We start from the raw sequence: 20,806 nt of genomic DNA, 5'->3' as shown, positions 1-20,806 counted from the left end.
ACCCAGTGATGTTATATCGCATGATCGGACCGGCATAATGACGTGAAATTTGTGCTCGGAAAATTCAATGATTCCATGACATATGACGTATTTTACCCTGTCCGGTTGAAACAACGTATGATAAAAAAAACTTTTTAGGCAACATTTTATGAGCACTCGAAACTAGATAGTTATATATTTTTCTTATTGTAGTTCACATGTTTATAACAAATTATTAATGTTCGTATCGTGACGCTCTAGGTCCAAACAGCTCAACCAGCCAATAGCATTAAAAATTTAAAAAATACACCTCCGTAGAGGTCTAGTTCGTAACAACGGCTTAAAAAATACTCACGTCATATTGAGTAGCGTACTCAAGTTTGCCGAGTAAACACGGATATATGGAAACAAGTTTTCTAATGGATAGATATGCCGGAGTACTTTATGTCAAAATATTGATTTTATCGTTTTATATTAGCCGTGAGTAGACATTTTTACAACATTGTAACGTTGTAAAGATAATGAATTATGTAATAAGTTAAACTCCTAAAAAGTTTTACACAACACCTGTGTTATTGTATTAATTTACTCTTATTATTCTTCTCATAAGATTATTTACAATGTCTACCGATGTACGTTAAGATAAGGATGAAAGAAGAGGCCAATTTAATAAATAAAAAAAACTAGAATCAGATTCAGTTCCTATATAATCGCGATCTCATCTGAGATGAGACCACAACGAACTCGGAAAGCCTTGGTCCAGTATTTAAGGAGTTGCCTTCACAGGTACCTTTGCTTTTTTCAGTGCTTCCGTTACTATGAAGCCCGTCGTGAAGGTTGCTGATTGCCTTCATGTTCTGTACCCCTCTGCTTCTTATATTCTAATATTCTGGGTCTTTTTTAAATTATCTTTCATATAGTAGTAGAACAAATTATCTTTATGACTTATTTTCACACTAGTGAAGGAATTATAAAGAACAATAAATTGTTATAGTCAAATCTTGTACAAGATTTTTTTAAAGTTTCTGTTTCATAAACTTATTTCATTTAATACACGATAAATCAGATATATTGTGTAGAAGTTTATTGTACACATTATACACAGTTGCCTACCGTAAATCATTAATTTTAAAAAACACAACACGTACGTGTCGTATTTTAGTTAACCATATATTTTTTGTTCATATCCAATTCCTATTTAAATACACTTAAGGAACCTTAATATTTATTTTTGTAATTAAATTAACGCTTAATTATTTTTCGCACTTAACTCTTAATACAGGAAATGTTGATTATTGTAACCTTAATGAATATTAACTTCAATTTCTCCATTTAGTCGATTTTAAACTGTCAAATCTCAGGTTTGTATTCTTATTTTATTCATATTATTATCAATTACGGGTTATTTACAGTAACCACTCGTGTACACCATGATAAGAATGCAAGAAGAACCTAATTCGATAGAAACTAGAATCAGATTAAGTCTCTCTATAATAACATCCTTCGATTTAAAGCTATAAGGATTTCAAACCTGCCATAATCTAAAAAAAACTCAATAGAAACTCAAACGCTTTTCTACAATATTTCAACAAACATCAAGTAATTTAACTCGACTTTAGATAAGGTAAACTATCAATAGTTGTATCAAAGTCATGTGATTCAATAAAACTGAGCTACCAAATTTCCATAAATTTGATAAAGTTGAATATAAATTAACAATAATTTAATTGGCATAATTCCTATAAATTAAAACGAACCTCACAAAAGCTACTATATAAATACAATTTGTTGTCAATTTAAAATGCAGATGTTGTGATCTACTCGTATCTATTTCAATAATATTATAATTTAAGGTAATATAAGAGAACTGCATGGGTTATTTCGGAAATATTGCACAGTCAAGCATAACATTTAAATCAAGCAAAGAAGGAGGACCTAGGTAGACTCAGGACCACCTTCGCTACCATTTGGTCAAACAAGGTCATCTGTTCACCTTCTGCGCAGACTTCATCAAGCTTCGCTTGCCGATCCTTGGTCATAATACTTAAAACTATTGCGTGTTCTTGTCTACATCATGTTTCATTAACAAAGGCTAACATGTATACAGGAGTGTCTCAACCGCTGTCGCCGCCTCATATGCCAGAACCTGCGCTCGCGATCCAAGCAGCAGCTCAGCTCACAGATCCAGCAGAACACGATTACGTGACAAGTCTACTTGCAGCCTGGGGGCAATTCCTCATGGACGATCTGATCGCCACAGCCAATGGGAACAAGGTAATGTATACTGTACCAAACCGAATCTAAAGGGACACAAAATATTTACTTGAACTTTGCTTTGAATCTGACGGTTTATTTTTTATGTATTAATACATCATTTATAATCGTACAAGAAATGTTTCCCACTACAACGCGAAGAATTCTCTTAATATAGGGGAGAAATTCTGTAATGTGAAATTTATGTAGTACAGTTCATAATTAATTTCACGTACGTCTGCACATTGAGCAAATTGTATTCTTAAAACTTTTAAATCATTTTTTTGGTAATTTGCATTCCTGGTTATGGAATCCCAAGAACATTGATTACATACACTGTAAAACTTTGATTATAAAAAAAGGAAACAAAACCTTAATTGAAAAGGAAATTCATTTATTTTAAATAAACTAATTACGTTATGGATCAGCTAAATAATGAATAAAATCAACAACAATGGAAAAGGATCTAGAGCTAAACGAGTCTGTTGATGAACAATTAGACAAAATGACGCAGTAAGCAAAAACTTATTTATAAAAGATGCGAATAAAATAGTAAAACTGATCAAACAATTGAAAATATGTACATATCTCGAATGCGCGTTTAATGCGTTTTTCTACAACGTGGAAATAATCTGTCGTGTTATAGGAGACAATTTTGTGTCTATTTGTTAAACAAAGTACTTCTGTACACTCTGAATTATCATAAGCTTAGAAACAAACACCTACAACGACAATATTCGCAAAATGCACGTGAATAAAATGTTTACATTAAGTTTATTAACTAAGTTAATAAAACGAAATCAGCATATTGGGTAAAAAAAATATCAAAACATTATTCGATCATCAAAAACTAACCAGAAATAGTTAATGATGGAAAAATTAAATTTATAATAAGTCTTTGTAAATTAAAAATCGCTACCTCGAAAACAGAACTGTTAGTTGTTTAATATTTCCCATGCGATGTGAACAGCATCATAAAGATTTCTATTTGTCCTAAAAAGCCAGCTAAACAATTACGGGCCTTGGCCTGTGTCATAGGGCGCTTCACACGTCATGGCTAGCGGTGCTAAGGCCGCCGGACGTAAGTTTTTTTTTACATTAAGAAGATCGAACGGTGTCGCAACATACGCATACAATACCGCAATAATCAAACAAGCAATCGTGCGAGCCTTACACTTTTTCTACATCTAATCACTTGAACTTGGCCGAGGCCCGATTTGTGAAATTATTAACGCTTATTATTTTCCAACGCTGACCTTCACTTACATTAAGTTTCTTTTCAATATCGCACGACGCAATTTCAATTGTTAGTTGAAAAGATTAATTACATTTTCGTACACACACACACAGTTAATTAAAACATAGCATCCGTCTGTCCTTGTTCTTTTAAATAATTAACAATGGTTAATAATTAATTATTTTATTTTTTCATAATTAACTGCCTTCTGCTTGCTTCGCATATTTTTACAATATCCCTGGTAATTTTCAAAATGCTAAAAAATATTCTGGCTCTAACTGTTATACCTAAAACACTTATATAGTATATATCAGTCATCGTTTTTTTTTTTAAAAAAAAAAGAACACTGCCTCATAGGCACTTACGGGAAGAATTCGTAAAATTCGTTATTCACCTTAAGAAAATTCCTCCAAATTCCAACCCAAATGACAAACCAACTAAGGGTTTACTTTTATATAATCCATTCCAGTTCATTTCTACAATGCCAAAAAATATTTTGGTTATCTTTTTGCAACTTACTTTTGCAACTCCAAGACCTATTTTTCTGTTTTTATTTTCTTTCTTTTTTCTTAATGTTTTAACCGTCCCTATGTTAAAGAACTTACTCGGCAGAAGAAAAATATTCCTAACAAATTTAAATTCTCTTTGTCTTATGGTTCCAGAGTTATTGTGGTAAGTCAGTACATAAATGGAAATATCTTGTAAATACAGAAATAATGTTAAATATATGCTCGTTTTGAATATATGGTTAGTTACAGAAAATTCCGGTCAAAAAGTAAATCACTCAAATCACCACTCAAAACGACAAGCGCCTCTACATTCATACCAACGTTTTTCACCTTGTTTTTTGGTATTACAGAATGAAAATATTAGACAAGCTGATGAACATGTGTTTAAATATTTGACAGAAATTCCTTTTGGTTGTCCTCGTTTTTTCATTACTCGCGAAATATTAAAATTTCGTACCAGAAAGTTAATAATAGCTATGGAGTACGGGCAAAACCAATCGCTTTATGTTAAGCTTTAATTTACATATTTATTTGTGCCTGGAACAAGGTCTTAAAAACCATATTGTAAATTTTATGACCTATGCATTATGGTAACTCAACAACCCGAATATAATGTGTAAATTTTTTTTACAAAATTTATCGTTAAAACTCGCCGATGGAGAAAAATTGTATGAATCTTGTTTCGTAATTTCCAATATATCGTTGAAAAAAAAATTCTGTAACAATAAATGTTATTGTCAGGTCAAAGTAATAATGACTTTATTGCCCAAAATCAATAATTTTACCAGATTTATAATAAACATTACGATACGAATAATCGAACACAGCATTCACGCACAATTTCCAAGAATATATAAGACATTATTTGATATACAAACAATTTTGTTACTCCGTATGATTTAGTAATTATTCAAAGATTTCACGAAATCATTTTTAGCGAGAAATTAGAAAAACAACTACGCGTATGCGGCTTTGTTACAATAAACTATTAATATAATAACGTATTTATATAATTCATTCCAACAATTCAAATACAGAGATAGAAGAAAAAAGACCGATAAGGTATTTAAAGCAGTAAATTCGTACGGAGAAAGATTGTAAGGCGAAGAGATGGTGAAAGCTCTGACGCAACTGGTGTTCTCTTCCTCATAGGCGTGTCGTCGTGGAGGTCATGTGACTGAAAGCGATTTTATTTATCCCTGACAAGGAAGGTAATTTTTAGCGCTCGTGTAATGTCAGTACTTGTTTGTATTCTTGATAGTCGTTTACAAATTTATCTTTTTATATATACGAAACCGTTTTTCGTTAACAAATTATACTTGGTGTTTTATACAGCTAGATAAAAATAACAACCATGTTGTTCAGTATACATTTAATTGTTACATATCTATTTAAAGCGTTTGCTTGTTTGTATTGCACTAAATAAGAAAGAAGGACGGGAATAATGACCTAAGCCTTAAATACATAAAGTTTACATATGGCTTTATGAATGTGATGCCCGATCAGCGTTCTCTTTTCAAATAACGTAACATTACTGCAGTTTTCCCGATAATAATACATGTATTGCCGGACGGGCTCTGACGCCTTTCGAAGCGGTTATAATGTTAGCCAGGTAGTAGCAACCAACAAAGTCGACGTTCGGACTGCTCTTAGGTCGTAATATTAAATGCATATTGATCAACAGCCCAGGTCTAAGTCCCCGATCAGGGCCTTTTGCGCCAGGTCACGCCATGGAGCGTCCGCCTAAGTGATCTAAGAGCTTGGCGGTTTTCCAATAACAAGTGATGTAACGATGCTTAAGTTTAATACTTATCGTGACTTGCCTTTCGATCCCGCGAAATCTGTAAAATGCCAATAAAACAATAATGCATTCGACAACGGGCATATTTTATAAACATCTTAAATACCAAAGATAGCAATCAGCCTTGACCAAAGTCATGCACCCGGGCTCTGGACCTCGGGTGCTTGATTTTGGTTACATACGTTCCGAAATGAAGCTTGTACCCCAACAAAACAAATTAAATCAGAATTTGCAGCGTTTATTATTATAATATATTGCCTTCGCTTGGTAAAGGTATCAAATAAGAACATATTAAAAATTCTCAAAAAAAAATTTTCATTTTTGAGTTACTGTTCAAAACAGATACAATATTAAAAATTATTACACAATTTTAACTGCTACCAAAGGTATTAACATTCGTTGAAATGTCTTCAATACCAATTATGGTATTTCCGACCATAGCGCTATTTTCTGTCCACGGTAATATCAGTACGCTCTGCACAATGCATTATAAATTTATTTTTGTTTTTGGTTTTATGAAATAATCAAATCAAATGAAATTTTACGAAAGTTCAGAATAAGTTTATTCGCTTTTGAACCCACTCTACATGTATTTGCAGGCTCTATCTTTTTTTTTTTCAACGGCATTCTTATAAATTTTTGCAATAACTGTGGTATAAAAATCAGATTATTGATTAATTATGATAAATGCAATGACATAATAGGCTGTAGAGTTATATAAAAGTACGGTAATAATAAATGTTAATTAGATACAAAATAATTAATATGTAAATTGTATGTATTAAGATTAAGATCAAATTGGTTCATAGTCAGAATTCTTTTGAGTGACAACAGAACATTAGTCAGAAAGTGGGCTCTTATTAAAGCCACGAAATACTACGCAGGCTTGACATACAAAATTCATGGCCTAAGTTAATGATAAAATTCGGTTCCGGGAAGTTATGGTAGACGTCATATTAATATTTATTGCGTTCCGTGAAATGATTATAAGAGTGCAAGCACTAGTGCGTAGAAATTACTTTACTTGGATATGTAAGCAATGTTTACAAAGATGAATCAAACTTTTTATATCTAAGAGTAATTTACAGGAGGCAATATGAGTAAATCAAGTGTAAACACTATTTCTTTCAGATATAAAAAAAGTCTCCTAAATTTGAAAAGAAATCGGTCAAGTGTCTCTTTTTACTTAGGACTATTAAGAATAAGTTGGATATTGTATTTATTGGTTACAAAACAACAATCAAAATACACCGGGCTTTCAAAAGTTACTGGCACTCTTTTAGAATAGCAATTTATATGAAAATACGAGTATACTAGAATAGATCGAAATTTTATGAATTAATTTCTATGGTATTATAATTTAGTAACATTTATCTCAAAAACGAAAACCAAAAGAAAGACATTATAACTTTGCAAATTATTGCAAAATATTCCAATAATATTTATAAATAAGTTTTCTGGCTTATTAATATTTATCTATAAAATGGGTTAAAAATGGTACTAAAATTGCCTTTGATACAGTCATGCATTAGTCATATTGTAGAATTAATAGATGTTTACTTTACGAGAAATGGCAATTTTCTTTACATAAATTTTTTACACAAAATTTTTCTTTACACAAATCAGTAACGGCTTTAACATCCCTTTACCAATGTTGATTCTTTGACGAAAATTATAATAAATTTAAATACGTACAAGAAACGATGCCACAAATTACACAATGTTTGCTTACGAATTACGTATACTGTTCGCTTAGTGAAAGTTATTTGTATGACATTTTATAGGCATTGTTAGTTTATTACTTAAGAGATTATAGCATCCGATGAAAAATAATTTTTGAACAAGTACGAGCACATTTATAATCTAAATGCGACAGCGAGACTTTATCATTATTATGCAACGACTTTCTAATTCTCTTCATAACATATACTTGCTGTGACACATATTGATTTGTATTACGCTACGATATTTATTTTAATACATTAATCCACGTATTCTTATTAATTACACAGATATCCAAACTGAATGTGAACAGAAGAAAAATTTATAATCATACTACACAACAGACTTGTAGTATCAAACGTTATAGCCTACACACTGTCGAAAATAATAAGTAAATAAATAAAACATATCACGGAGTTATCGCTTTGTTTATTCATTTAACGTCTTAATAATAAAAAATGATTATTAACAATATGATTATACTTTAATTGTAATTCTTTTTGTGTTTAAAGTAACAATTTGGTTTAAACATGTAAATAAAATTAAACATTTACTTTTTTCCTCGCAATTTTCCATTAGGCCTCTAATCATCTTACACTTACTTAAATCATCTAACCAATAGAAAATAAGCTTCATTTACCAGACTTTTTCTCGCAGATTTTATATTCAAGAAACTGAGAAAATGTTATATTAAAGAAAACATTGACATTCAAGTAAATTTTTCGTAAATATTAACGTATAAACGAAAACATTTAAACAGAAAATATTTTGTATAGAGACGAAGAGAGTTTTAAAGATGACTCTAAATCTGAACATTATTAAATCAATGTAATTATTCTAAATTTGAATAAACGGTAAAACCGTTTATTCAAATTTACACATTTACTAAAAAAATTCACAAAGATTAATAATATTTTACATAATTAAGTCCGTCATTAAAACTACTTTACAAAATATGTAATTTCATTCTTATATTTTTATTATGTCTCGTCAGATTTATGTAATTTCCAAATAACTAATTAACTAATATTATCGTTTTAATTAAAATTCTTTAATTAAAGAGATACATTGATTCCATTTTGACGGAAAATAAACGATATTATGAAATCGTTCGTGAAGAAATTTGAATTTATAAATAGTTCGTTTTGTTATAGAAATGTGATGCTTCAACTTGCGAATACGTGCGATCAGCTCCTACAAGAAACCTCGACTCATGTGGCTTCGGTAAGTTTCGTTAAAATATAAATAGCCATATCATCGACTATTTTTAATCCATATCTATTTTATTTATATTATATATATTACATTATATTCGCCACATAAAGTCGGTTCCTTTTTACTCTATGACTTAGTGTTTATGTGATTTTTATTTCCCTGCGATCTGTTGCTTCCAATAAATCCAATTTAATCTGTGTCTGTTTCTCAGACAACTATGAATAGTGCTACTTGCGCAACTAAGTTTTCGCTGTTTGTCAAGAGATGACTCCAGCAGTAACTTTTGACCGATATTGACATATTCAAAATGTCACAGACCTAGCTTAGATATGTGGCAAACAAACCTGACACGTTAGTGATTTTATTGTGGCGACATGTATTTCTCTTATGTTAAATGAAAATAGCTGCATGTAAACACATCTTTTAATTACTTAACAATTTCCGAGTCCCATGTCATCCGTCCCTTTCACTTGCTTACAAAAGTATGAATAAAGAATAACAAAGCGTATATAAACTGTAGAGTGAATAAAATAGAGGGAAGCATATACAATGATTTAATAATCGTCAACACCTAGAGTTTACCGAATTTGATATGAACAGAAGACACATTTATGCCGACATTTACAATGTATATTCTTTAAAGATTCGATTATTTTTTGCAGACGTTACGTTACACTTTTATCCATGGAGAAAAAGGCAAAAGAGAGCTGTATATTTTACACTCCGTCCTTTTAAAGTTTAAAAAAATATTTATAATAATTATAAAATGAATTGCATGAAAATAATCGTATATTAATTATAAGACATTAAAGAAAACCTTACTTAACACTGTGTAAAAATTTAAATGTCCATTCATTACATTCATTCACTTTATATAGGTATTATAAATAGCTTAATGGGTCTTAACTAACATAGCATTAGGCGTTATTCAATATGCAAAATTAAATTCAAAATATTGTCCCAGATATCCTTAAGTCGAAACCAATTATTATCTAAATGTAAATTAACACAAAAAACGTGCCACACCTGGATACAAAATGCCTTGATTTGAGTGAACGCAAAGTTGTTTGAAAGGTGGCATCCACGGCACCGTAGCTTCTCAGCTGCAAGCAATTTACATCTTTACGCTCCCTTACTATGTACTATATTTGCGTGCTGACTTTTACTTAAATTAACTTTGAGTTAAAGTTATACCATCAAGTTAAGGAAGTAACGTTGAGTTAAAAACCGGTTTACGTTTTATTATTATTAATTGTCATAAACAGAAAATGTATGTACCAATGATTTATATGTGTTATGCGTGTAGCATTACCCTTCTATGGTCACGATCAATTCAATACTATATGTATAGGTCCCTGTTATACATTAAAATAGTTATTGATATATTCAATTGAAAATCTTGTTATTTACTAGACGATGTTAATAATTTACATATTATTTTAAAGACAACGCATTTAAGTGTTTTTATAACCAAACGAATTTCATAAAAGCATAAAGTGATTTATTGATGTATTCTCAGAACAGAGTTATCACTAGAAAATTCATTACTTATCTCACGGGTTAGCCATGAAAGTATGCCCATATATTGGTGGCAAAATACATGTAAATATCGATCGAGTAAGCATAACAATTGATAATGTTTAAGGCTAGAAAAGTTGAAACTTGGCCTTTAGAATAATTATATAATAAGTTAATAGTAAATATGAACAATAAAAAATCTAAAATATTGTCATTACGTACATAATAGTTTTTCTTAAAAAGCAGCCAAAATAACTGCCCCCGGCAATCTAGTTTAGTTCACCTAAAAAGAATAAAACGTATCTATTTAAAATTATAATGTAGGTAGTTAGTGTGGTAGCGCAGCGACAAGGACTGAGACTTGCGGGTTCAAATTCCGAGATACTTCTTTTTCTTTTAGGCATAATCGTCCCCCCAAAAATATCTAAGGTACATAAAGTTATTACCGGATTAGACCATAAAAGTAAAGTTAAAAAAGGCCAAATTAACTTTGTCCGGCGAATAAAGTGAAAAAAGAAGAAAATCACAATTTCATAGTCATTATATCATAATAATATTAATATATATTTTAACAGAATATCGCGAACAAATGAATATGGCGACCTCTGTTCTTGACGGTTCCGCACTTTACGGCAGCTCAGAAAAAGAACTTCGCTCGTTGCGTCTTTATGATGCTGGGAAACTTGACTTGGGATCTTGTCGCAAGTAAGTATACCTTTAAATCAGTTTATTTAGTATTGCTATATAAAATACCACGTGTTCTTTAGACTTTATAACCTTTACCTGATAATAGATCTTAAAACACTTAAAAACAGAATCCTGGAAGTGGATAGAATATAGTACTCAATATACAATTTCAGAGTAAATGCTTCGGCGGAGTGCACGCTCAGTACGTAACAAAGCACTCAACAACAGCTTATATACCTAGGGTTAATCGTAGATTAAAACAAAAATAAATCACAAACTTATATACCTAGTAATGAAAAAATATCCTTCTTAGGTTTCTTAGGATTTCTAAAAACCGTTTTAAGCTGTACATGACCTAACAACATAACTACTAAATACTAATTCATATTCTATAATTATACAACATCATGTCTTTGTTACATTCTAAATAATAATAAACTGTCCTAATAATTAATACAAATACAAAGTATATTTTAAGTATTTATTCAAGTGGGCATTTCCATTCACTGTTGAATAGTTTATTTTAATATTAATAGACGATGACAACTAATATAGATGATGTAAATGAGCCTATAGACCAAGTTCCCCACAATTCGAGCAAACACTCTTGAATGTTTTAATGAGTTTTATTAAAAAATATACGAGTACTTTCATTTTAGATTTAAAACTTAGAAAAGGAAAGTATAAGATATGTTGTGTAACAACTATACATTGTTGTTAACAAATAATATATTTAATGTTTATCGTCTCTTCTTTGCGCTCTTAACAAACGTAAATTTTTCATCATTATGCTGCAATCGGTAAGCGATATTGCACGTCCATGTGAATATATCCCACGTATTTCTGTTGCTATGCATTCAGGCATACCGAAGAACCAAAGCTCTTTTTCAACTCATTGTTTTAACTCAAGGTTTATTTCTTTATCGTACGAAAATAATTTAACTAAGCATGGAGCACGTGATCTTTGTTGCTTTTATACGTTTTGCTTTTTACAATTTAGATTTTTTACTGTTTCACAATTGGTTGCATATTTAAGTTCAATAAATACTCATGTTTCCTTATCAGTCATTATGAGGATGTCAATGACATTACACGTAATGCGCCTTGCTTTATTTAATGTTGGTTCGAATTTGGTTTGCAATAAAATTTGTTTCACTTTTAAGAGAGTCTCGAGACCTTTAAGATACGTGTCCAATAATACTGTCTATATAAACAAAATTGTTTTAAACACAACCAAAATAACACTTATGTTCATTCGTTTTTCTATAAATATTGTTAATTGTATCTCATTTATCGAAATAAGTGTAGACGTAATAACTGTGAATCCTAGTAGAAAGTAATACATTCAGTTAAGGGCAAGCCGGTAGACTCGTCTGAAGTAGCGGTGACATCGCTCGTGCTTTTGACAACGGTCGTTGAGCTTAAGGGTTTTCTAGTAACGACCATGACTCAGTAGACGTGGCGTGGGTAAGCCCTTCACCAAGTGGACCACCAATATTATCGAGGTCGCGAAAATTCTCTGGATGCAGGCAGCACCAAAATCAGTCACAGTGGCGATTTTTAGGAAATGTCTATGCTGTGCAGTGGACGTCTATCGGCAGATCTTATATGTAAATTAAACCTATCTATTTAATTATAAGCTTCTAATACTAATTTGTTGTGTTTAAACTCGTTCGAAAGCAGAGGTCATCAATATATTAATTGATATTGATACCGGTAATTTATATTTTATTATTTATCTGTATACACTACACATAAAGTGGTTTCATGACATAAAAAACCATGAAATAATTTCAAAAGCGATAAACATATTTTTAAATATATTTTATTTGACATTTTAATATGTTTTATTTGACTAAAGTTCTTAGTCGTTTTTCAAGAATGACGACCTTCACGACTAATCATGTCAGTCTTCGCTACTATTTTTCTCCATGCTTTTCTTTTATCAGAATTTTGTTTTATGGAGCCGCCCAACGCTGAAGTAGCATGCTTTTGTAACTTCATCAGTCTAACGAGTAATTAATCGTCCTCTTACCCTTTTAACTTCTACAATTGCGACAACAATAAACCTCTTCAGTTTCTAAGCTCTTCCGTGCAGAGTGACTGAAGTGGCTGAAGATCTATTTTCAACCGATAGTCGACCACTGTGACATTTAGGCCTTCCCCAAAAATATCTATGGGGAGGAAGGAGCATGTCATAATCGCCACGCTTAGCAGTTCCCGTTGGCAATCGTCGTATGGTATTATGGTACGCAAAGGACTGCACATCTTCTGGAAACTTGTGAGCAGTGGCAATCTTTTATACTTAATTCACATAGTGTGAATTACCTTAGATTAAACCCGCGACCGGTAATTCATCTGCCTATCGACTAAAATTACGGACATAATTAAATTCAAACAATCCAACAATATTTTTTCTCAGTAGGCTCATAAGCATAGTATGTCACCGGCCTATTATTAGGGTTTTAATAGGTTTGTTAAAAAATATATTTTTACTTTAATATTTGCAACAAGAATAGTGGTAAAAAAGACACCGATTCCAATTAATTTATATAATATATGGAACTATCGGTAAAAATATTATACTGCAATATTAATATTATTATCATAAGGAAATGATATTGATGTAAAGGAATTGTTGTTACCATCGACAAAAATGGATTGCTTGCAAATAAGGCAGACGAGCCTTGATACGAACTACATTCCGCAAGACCAATAAATGTACGTTTACTTTGATACATGCTTAATTAATTGTTAACGTATGATCCTTAATTACAATTCACAAATTGTTTTACAAAGCGGACATAATACGTGTTTTAAATTTATATTTTAAAAATAGATAATACACATCGACATCTAACGTCCTAGCCGGCAGTTGTGTAATTCGTATTGTTTGCCGCACACGCATTTATCAGCGGGCTGGCGGGCGGTGCACTTTGTTGCACGACTACCACTGCATGTGCGGAACTGGCTAAATATTGATCCTTTTCTTACTTTGAAGAAGCAAATTTAGCATTCCGGTTTCAAGCTGGCCGATCTGATAGAACTTGGCTTCGGCTCGATCAGCTGATATTATTTGATTATCAGGAGTACTCTAGGGGTAAAATTGAATTTAAAAAAAACATGTATAAAAAGCAGCGATGTATAAAAGAACCTTGGGATTTCTGGCTTTCATATATTGGACTAGCACCTTTCAATCCCCGGACTGGAATCTGCCGCCTAGTCTCGTTTTTTGCTTAGCTAAACTAGGGGTCTCCCACAAGATCATCCGCGTGAGCCATTGCAAAGCTTCATTACTGTGGCACAAAAGTACTATTAAAATAATACCGTATATTAAATTTGTCTCGCGAATAAAATGAAAGGAAATATATTCAAAAGCACTATTTCATGAAATTGAAGTAGAGTAAATTGTACATTACAACACATTATAAAGCAATTCGCGAAATTTTATTATAAAGAATATGAACCAGAGAAATGGCGAAATCGAGCAATGATTCTTTCCTTAGTAGGAGATTATCAACCACTCCCTGTTGGAACATTGCCTGGTGTTCTGTTGTCGCCGCTATTTTTACTTTCAACACTAAAAGGCGTCTACTTCATCAGTATTGATGACTGAGTGAATTTGTTGTATTTATCGTAAATGCGAATTACGTCCAAAAAAATTATCTATATACATTTTCATCATTTAATAAATACAGCCCATATAGCGTCCAAGCAGAAAACCTTTTTTGTCAGTGAATTTAGTTCTAGGCTATTGTTATCTAAAAGATTGAGATTGTTGATGTGCACGCATGAATTTCCCTAACTTAAACTGGTTGGATGTGACGACACCTATAATTAACCGGTATTGGTGGTTGACGGTGAAGTCAAGTTTTTATTTTATAGCTTTTGCTAACACCTTATACGATTAATAATTTATACGATTAACGTTCAGTGACCAGAAATCAAATAAAAATCTCATAAAATCCACGCTGTAGACTAATTGGAAAGTTTATTGCTTTATTGCATTTCCACTAATGTTAAATAACATACGTGTAATGCCATTTTGAATAAGTTCTGAAAGTTTTGAAAGAATTTCACTAAACCCGAATAAATATGTATTATTTTCAGATGCAACGACGAATCTCCAACTGCGCCGTTATACAAGGCGTTACTGTTCGAACATAATCGAATCGCCGGCGAGCTTTACTCTATGAACCCCTTCTGGGATGACATAACACTATTCCTTGAAGCCAGACGAGCGGTAGCAGCTTTGATACAACATATAACTTACAACGAGTTCCTTCCTGTATTATTAGGAGAAGTAAGTTTTAATATAAAGAATAGATAGAATAGGAAGAATATATAAAGAAATATTTCTGATTACCAAAAACTAAACATTTTTCAAAGTTCATTGACATCAATCATGTCTATTTATCAATCGTATTAGCATAACGAATTATAATGATGCTTCGTCGTTGAAGAGATTACGTCAGTTATATAAAGTTCATCTAAATACAGTCAAATCAACTATCGATCACTCAGGGATTAACGATATGATTTCGTAACACGTTTTAATATACTTACGTTAATGTTAACGTCTTTTCTCTTAATTGAATAGATCTGTTTAAAGCTTTTGATCAGAGACAGTTTATTGCTTAACATGTTTTAAGTACTGGGTGATTATTTATAAGTGTAAAATATTTAAAGAAGTGAATGTATAGCTTATTTGCTGTCAATTAAAACATGGTACACCCTGTCCTCATATGTCCATCAATAGTTTCAATATAACATAATGATAATGTAGTAAGAAAAAGCGTTTTCGAATTTCGTATTTGTTAATTATTGTTTACTATCTGTCCTTGCAAAATTTGTAATTCTACAAGATTTACCTGCATTCCAATAGAAATTAATGTAATATATATCAGAGTTATCACTTTATACAGTGATGGGAAATAGGTGTAAAAGATATGAAGCTATTTGATGTCAATTGAGCCACTCTTTCACCCCTTTATCACCATCTATATCTATAACCAATCACCTATACAATAAGAAAGGCTGAAAAACTTATGATATAAATAGATATTGGTTGGTAAAATAGTAATGTCTAAAATTATTAAAGTATTTTGTATCTTTTGACCATAAGTACAATTAAATCATTTGACTAGTCGTATAAGTAATACAAGGTAATATTTTTAAACAGGCATTTTAAGTAATTGTAATTTTCCACCATACGTTTTAAGGAAAACGATGTTTTATGATATCACTTTATTAGCATCAAGTGCGTCATAAAAAATTATAATTGTCAATCAAACAATAAACGCCATCTGTGTATATTATATTTTGCTACTTCTTTTATTAACGGACCAAATAATTATTTAATTTGAATTATAAGTGGCTTAACTTTTATTCTTTAATGTACAGGTTGATTGAATTCTTATTTTAATTATATTTAAAGTACATCAACAAACATATACAAAAAACGTTATAGCAAATCTTAAAATTAGTGCAGTTTTAAAACAACAGAAGTGAGCAATATTACTACACTTAAATTTGATACATTAAATATTATATTCTAATTAAAAGTAACATTATAAGGATAATATTAAAATATCAAGAAGGCAATAGGAAGTATATAAAAAGCATGTTTATTTCTGAATGTCGTGTCAGTCCGGTCGTGAAAAATATCCAAGTCAAGCAGTCTGTGCCATCTGTTGCTTCAAAAGTTTAAGTAACCCTCGCCGTGGGAGAGTTGCGTCCGATGGATATACAATATGCTCTTATCAGATGCTACCTTTTTTAGGTCGGAATGGCTAAAGCGGAATTGAAGCTTACTTCGCTAGGTTTCTGGAGGGGATATTCCAGCGCTAACCGCGCCGGCGCATATACTGAACTCATCGCTGTAGCACCGATATTCAACGCAATGATGCATGAAAAATTAGTAAGTTCTTTATAACGAAGTATTTTAATCCAGTCAAATAAGTAATAAAACTAGGCGAAACTAACCAACTAAGTCCATATATTGGACCGGTTAAAATTGTCGTTCATGGAAAGTCTTCCAACAATCGAAGGATAATAAAGATGTCTAGCTACCGTATGGATAGACGTCCTACGCTGCTCTTATTGATTCGTGATCTCCACTCCAAAACCATAAAACCTAGGGTATTCTTTTGTACACACTTCGTCTCACGGCAACAGCAGTTCAAGTTACCAACTCGCTGAGATATATCGATTTCTTTTCGTTCGTCTATGGATTTCCTTATTGCCGAGAAACGCCGAGCATATTTCTTTCCTTGGCACTTTTATCTTCATCCGATGGTTGTAGGGAAGAAATCTCCGTTTGCGATAAGAGCTGTCTTTGCACAATAAAGACTAAATAAATTGTTAAAAGAGTTAAAATCTGTATTTTAATAATTACTTATTACTAATAATACGCATGTTTCCTTATAGATTAACGAAACAATATCCGTAATGGACTTGGTGAAAACAAGTGCTTACAAAGTGTCCAAATTCCCGATTACCAGTCAATGGGATCTGTACCGTTCTCGTGATCACGGCGTGTCTTCATATTTACGAGCGCTGCGTCTTTGTGAGCCAATGGTTAATGTTAAATCTTACGCTGACTTCGAAAAGCTTGGATTTAACAGAGAACAACAGGAGATGATAGCTGACATGTACAGGTATGTCTCCTCTATTTTCCTCACTAATAAAGAAAAGTAAAAAAATACATGAAATTGAGACAGTGTTTAACTTCTGCAGGGTTTATGCAAAAAATAATAATTACAAAAAAAATCCACAGAAATGCTGAAGATGTAGAACTAATGATCGGAGGTGCTATGGAAAAGGCTGCCTCAGGAGCTGTCGTTGGTTCAACGCTAGCATGCGTCTTGGCGCTGCAATTCGCGAATCTGAAGAAGAGTGACAGGTATAATATTAAAGAATTTCCATAAATATCAAAACCGAATGTCACTGAATAAGATTACAATTTGATATAATTTCTAGTTCTTTGGCTTTAAATTAATGTTTGCAAAATTCTAAATAAATCATACATCATCTATCATCCTTATATTATTTATATTAGCCTTGGGACGTTCACTGCTAGTTATAAGACTCTCTCGTAAATTTCCAAAAGGATCGGATGGAAGCGGGTTGCATCCAGCATCTTACAAGCATTTTACAAGGTCATCTGTCCACCTTGTGAGTGGACGTTTAACGCAAGGCAGAACCTTAAGACCGCGCTATGAAACCTGCCCACTGCCACTTCTTCTTGGCAAGCCACTTGTCTATGTCGGTTAATTCTTAATACGATCTCATAAAGTACCCTCAAACATAGCCGTCTCGATAACTCGTTGAGCTACTGTCAGCTTGCCAATGAGGCTTAAAATGGGAGAACGCGTTGAATAATATTATATTATATTCAGTCTTTAATGAACTATACAAGTTTTTTTTTAGTTCATATACTAAAACCAGTAAATATTTTTAGTTGTGAACCAAATAAATAAAGTAATCACCAAACTTGTTACCAAGCACATAATTTTATAAAGGTTCCTCCAATTAGGCGAATAAAAAAAATAACGAGAATATCCATAAAATATTCTTTTACAAATATACTAAATAAAACAAATAGCAAATTAAACTACACGTTCCTGACAGGCAAATGTTTAAAGGTAACTAAATAAAAACAACACACGTCCTAGAGAATCTTTACATTATTACTAAGTCCGTTAGAACCATCCCGAAATACATTTTTTTGTATGGAACTGCGACAGGCCAATAACTTCTAATATTACGAAATCTGTCAAAGCAACAAATTTTTAACAAATTTAATATCAAAATCTTTTCTCTGCAATTCACAGATTCTGGTATGAAAACGACATTCCTCCATCGTCTTTTTCACCTGAACAGTTGAGTGCAATCAGAAAAGTGTCACTCTCAGGGCTTTTGTGTGCCGCTGAAGAAAACCTTGGAAACATTCAACCTAAAGCATTTGTCAAAGAAGACCCCTACTTGTAAGTTAAAATGTTTTGTATTAATTATAAACAAAAACTATATATATAATATAACATCGCTTTTATACGTAGTGAAATTCATTCTTTTAAATTATAAATACTTTATAGGAATGCAGCGCAACATTGCTCGCAACACAGCCGTTTAGAGTTAAACGCGTGGCGAGATGAAACTGGAGCGAAAGCAGCAGAAAGGCTATCAAAAGACATGCTAGCCGCTGCCCTTGAGAAAGCCAAGCAAGAAATGGCTGACAGGAAAAAACTGGAATACATGCTATGGGAAGCTCGTAAGTTTAAATAAAAATGGAATATTACCTAATATTTTTAAAGTTAAGTAAATAAACCCCTAATTATTAAAGCAAAGCATGCCTTTAATTTGATAGTTTGAGATAAAATAACTCCTCAATACTGCGATCGTCCTTGTTCGTGATTTACTAAATTGCACAAAAGATTTTTCATAACATTTAAATGAGGTCATACGCCATGGAATGTTCTGGAAATCGCTGAATATATAAGGAGTTCAGGAAGCTCGTCAATGACCCGGAAGGAGGTCTCCATCAAGAACGTCACATCGTTCCTGATAAGGGGACTTTACCCGAATTACCTTAATTTCGCTTAGATATTCAATTCTTAGGATTCCGTGCCGTTACGTTGCTCCAAAAATCGGCAATTTTAAGAGAAAAGCATTTCATTGCATTACATTTTTAGATTCCACTAGCGTGTTATCTCATAATATACAAATGTCTATACTTTTGTTATCATTCTAGGCGGAGGAGCTGATCCCAAATCACCAGTCGGAACTGCAGCATCGTTTTCAAAGGCAAACAAATACGCGTTGAAACTCGCAAATACTTCGCTTTTCTTCGAATTCGCTACCAACGAACTTCTAAATTCTGTAAATACTGGGTAAGTATCTTGTAATTATTATGCTATTTCACGCGTGAAAAATAATTACTTTTCTATGGACTCAAATAGACAAAATAATATACGAAAATCGTAAATAGTTTAGATTAATTAAGAATACTATTAAAATACGAACTTGCCTTTCAGACATCGCCGTAAACGTCAAATATTTGACGACTCCCTGAGCTTCGCTGCAAATGACTTCGTAGACTCTTTACAATCTGTGGACGTCAGTGGTTTTATTGGGCAGGACCAACAGGGTCCCACTATCGAACCCCAGTGCGACGACAGAGGCAGCTGCGACGCTAACAATCCTTTCCGAACATACACTGGCTATTGTAATAACCTAAGAAATCCTAACTTAGGAAAAAGTTTGACAACCTTCGCCAGATTGTTGCCACCTGTTTACGAAGATGGTAAATTTGAACTTAATTTTATCATGTGATTTTGTTGTAAAATATAGATACTCAATAACATTACAATTATTACAACATTTGCAGTTTCTTTAGTAACTTGTAGTTAATTTTACAATTAACAGTGATTTTTTTTTAATTTTTGTTTAATTACACAATAAGGTAAAATATTTTTTCTACTGTTCTATTATTAAAGTATTCCACACAAATATCTCACATGAATTGATATCCAGAGATTTGACATTCTATTCATAGCATTGGTTTGTGTTACAGGCGTAAGCAGGCCAAGGATTAACTCGGTTACGGGAACACCACTGCCGTCTCCTCGAGTCATCTCCACAGTCATTCATCCCGACATTTCTAACCTCCATACGCGGTACACCCTCATGGTGATGCAGTTCGCACAGTTGGTCGACCACGAGCTCACAATGACACCTATTCATAAAGGTAGACTAACACATTTAAATTGTTTCTTCGTGTATATTATTATTATCTCCATTTATTTGATACCATAATCCGATGGAACCATTATTTGGTCACTCAGGTTTCCTCAAACTAGAATATATATACACATTCAACGGAGT

The 20,806-nt window shown here is 32.2% G+C and overlaps 1 protein-coding gene across 1 annotated transcript in view; it reads left to right on the top strand.

Moving 5' to 3' along the window:
- LOC137932022 (heme peroxidase 2) overlaps nucleotides 1-20,806 on the top strand; it is a 50,959-nt gene that overhangs the window by 23,865 nt on the left and 6,288 nt on the right. Inside the window, exons 4-15 of the mRNA XM_068775570.1 lie at nucleotides 2,087-2,253; nucleotides 8,656-8,725; nucleotides 10,810-10,939; nucleotides 15,032-15,224; nucleotides 16,704-16,841; nucleotides 17,351-17,580; nucleotides 17,700-17,825; nucleotides 18,757-18,909; nucleotides 19,018-19,193; nucleotides 19,674-19,812; nucleotides 19,957-20,225; nucleotides 20,496-20,669. Coding sequence (XP_068631671.1) covers nucleotides 2,087-2,253; nucleotides 8,656-8,725; nucleotides 10,810-10,939; nucleotides 15,032-15,224; nucleotides 16,704-16,841; nucleotides 17,351-17,580; nucleotides 17,700-17,825; nucleotides 18,757-18,909; nucleotides 19,018-19,193; nucleotides 19,674-19,812; nucleotides 19,957-20,225; nucleotides 20,496-20,669 — 1,965 coding nt within the window. The remainder of the gene's footprint in view (nucleotides 1-2,086; nucleotides 2,254-8,655; nucleotides 8,726-10,809; nucleotides 10,940-15,031; nucleotides 15,225-16,703; nucleotides 16,842-17,350; nucleotides 17,581-17,699; nucleotides 17,826-18,756; nucleotides 18,910-19,017; nucleotides 19,194-19,673; nucleotides 19,813-19,956; nucleotides 20,226-20,495; nucleotides 20,670-20,806) is intronic.

The sequence above is a fragment of the Battus philenor genome, unplaced genomic scaffold, assembly GCF_028537555.1.
Source record: "Battus philenor isolate CCGP_79_NKW_IND1 unplaced genomic scaffold, ilBatPhil1.0.hap1 SCAF_9, whole genome shotgun sequence".
NCBI classification, from domain to species: Eukaryota; Metazoa; Arthropoda; class Insecta; order Lepidoptera; family Papilionidae; genus Battus; species Battus philenor.
This window is presented reverse-complemented; position numbering and strand designations above follow the sequence as displayed.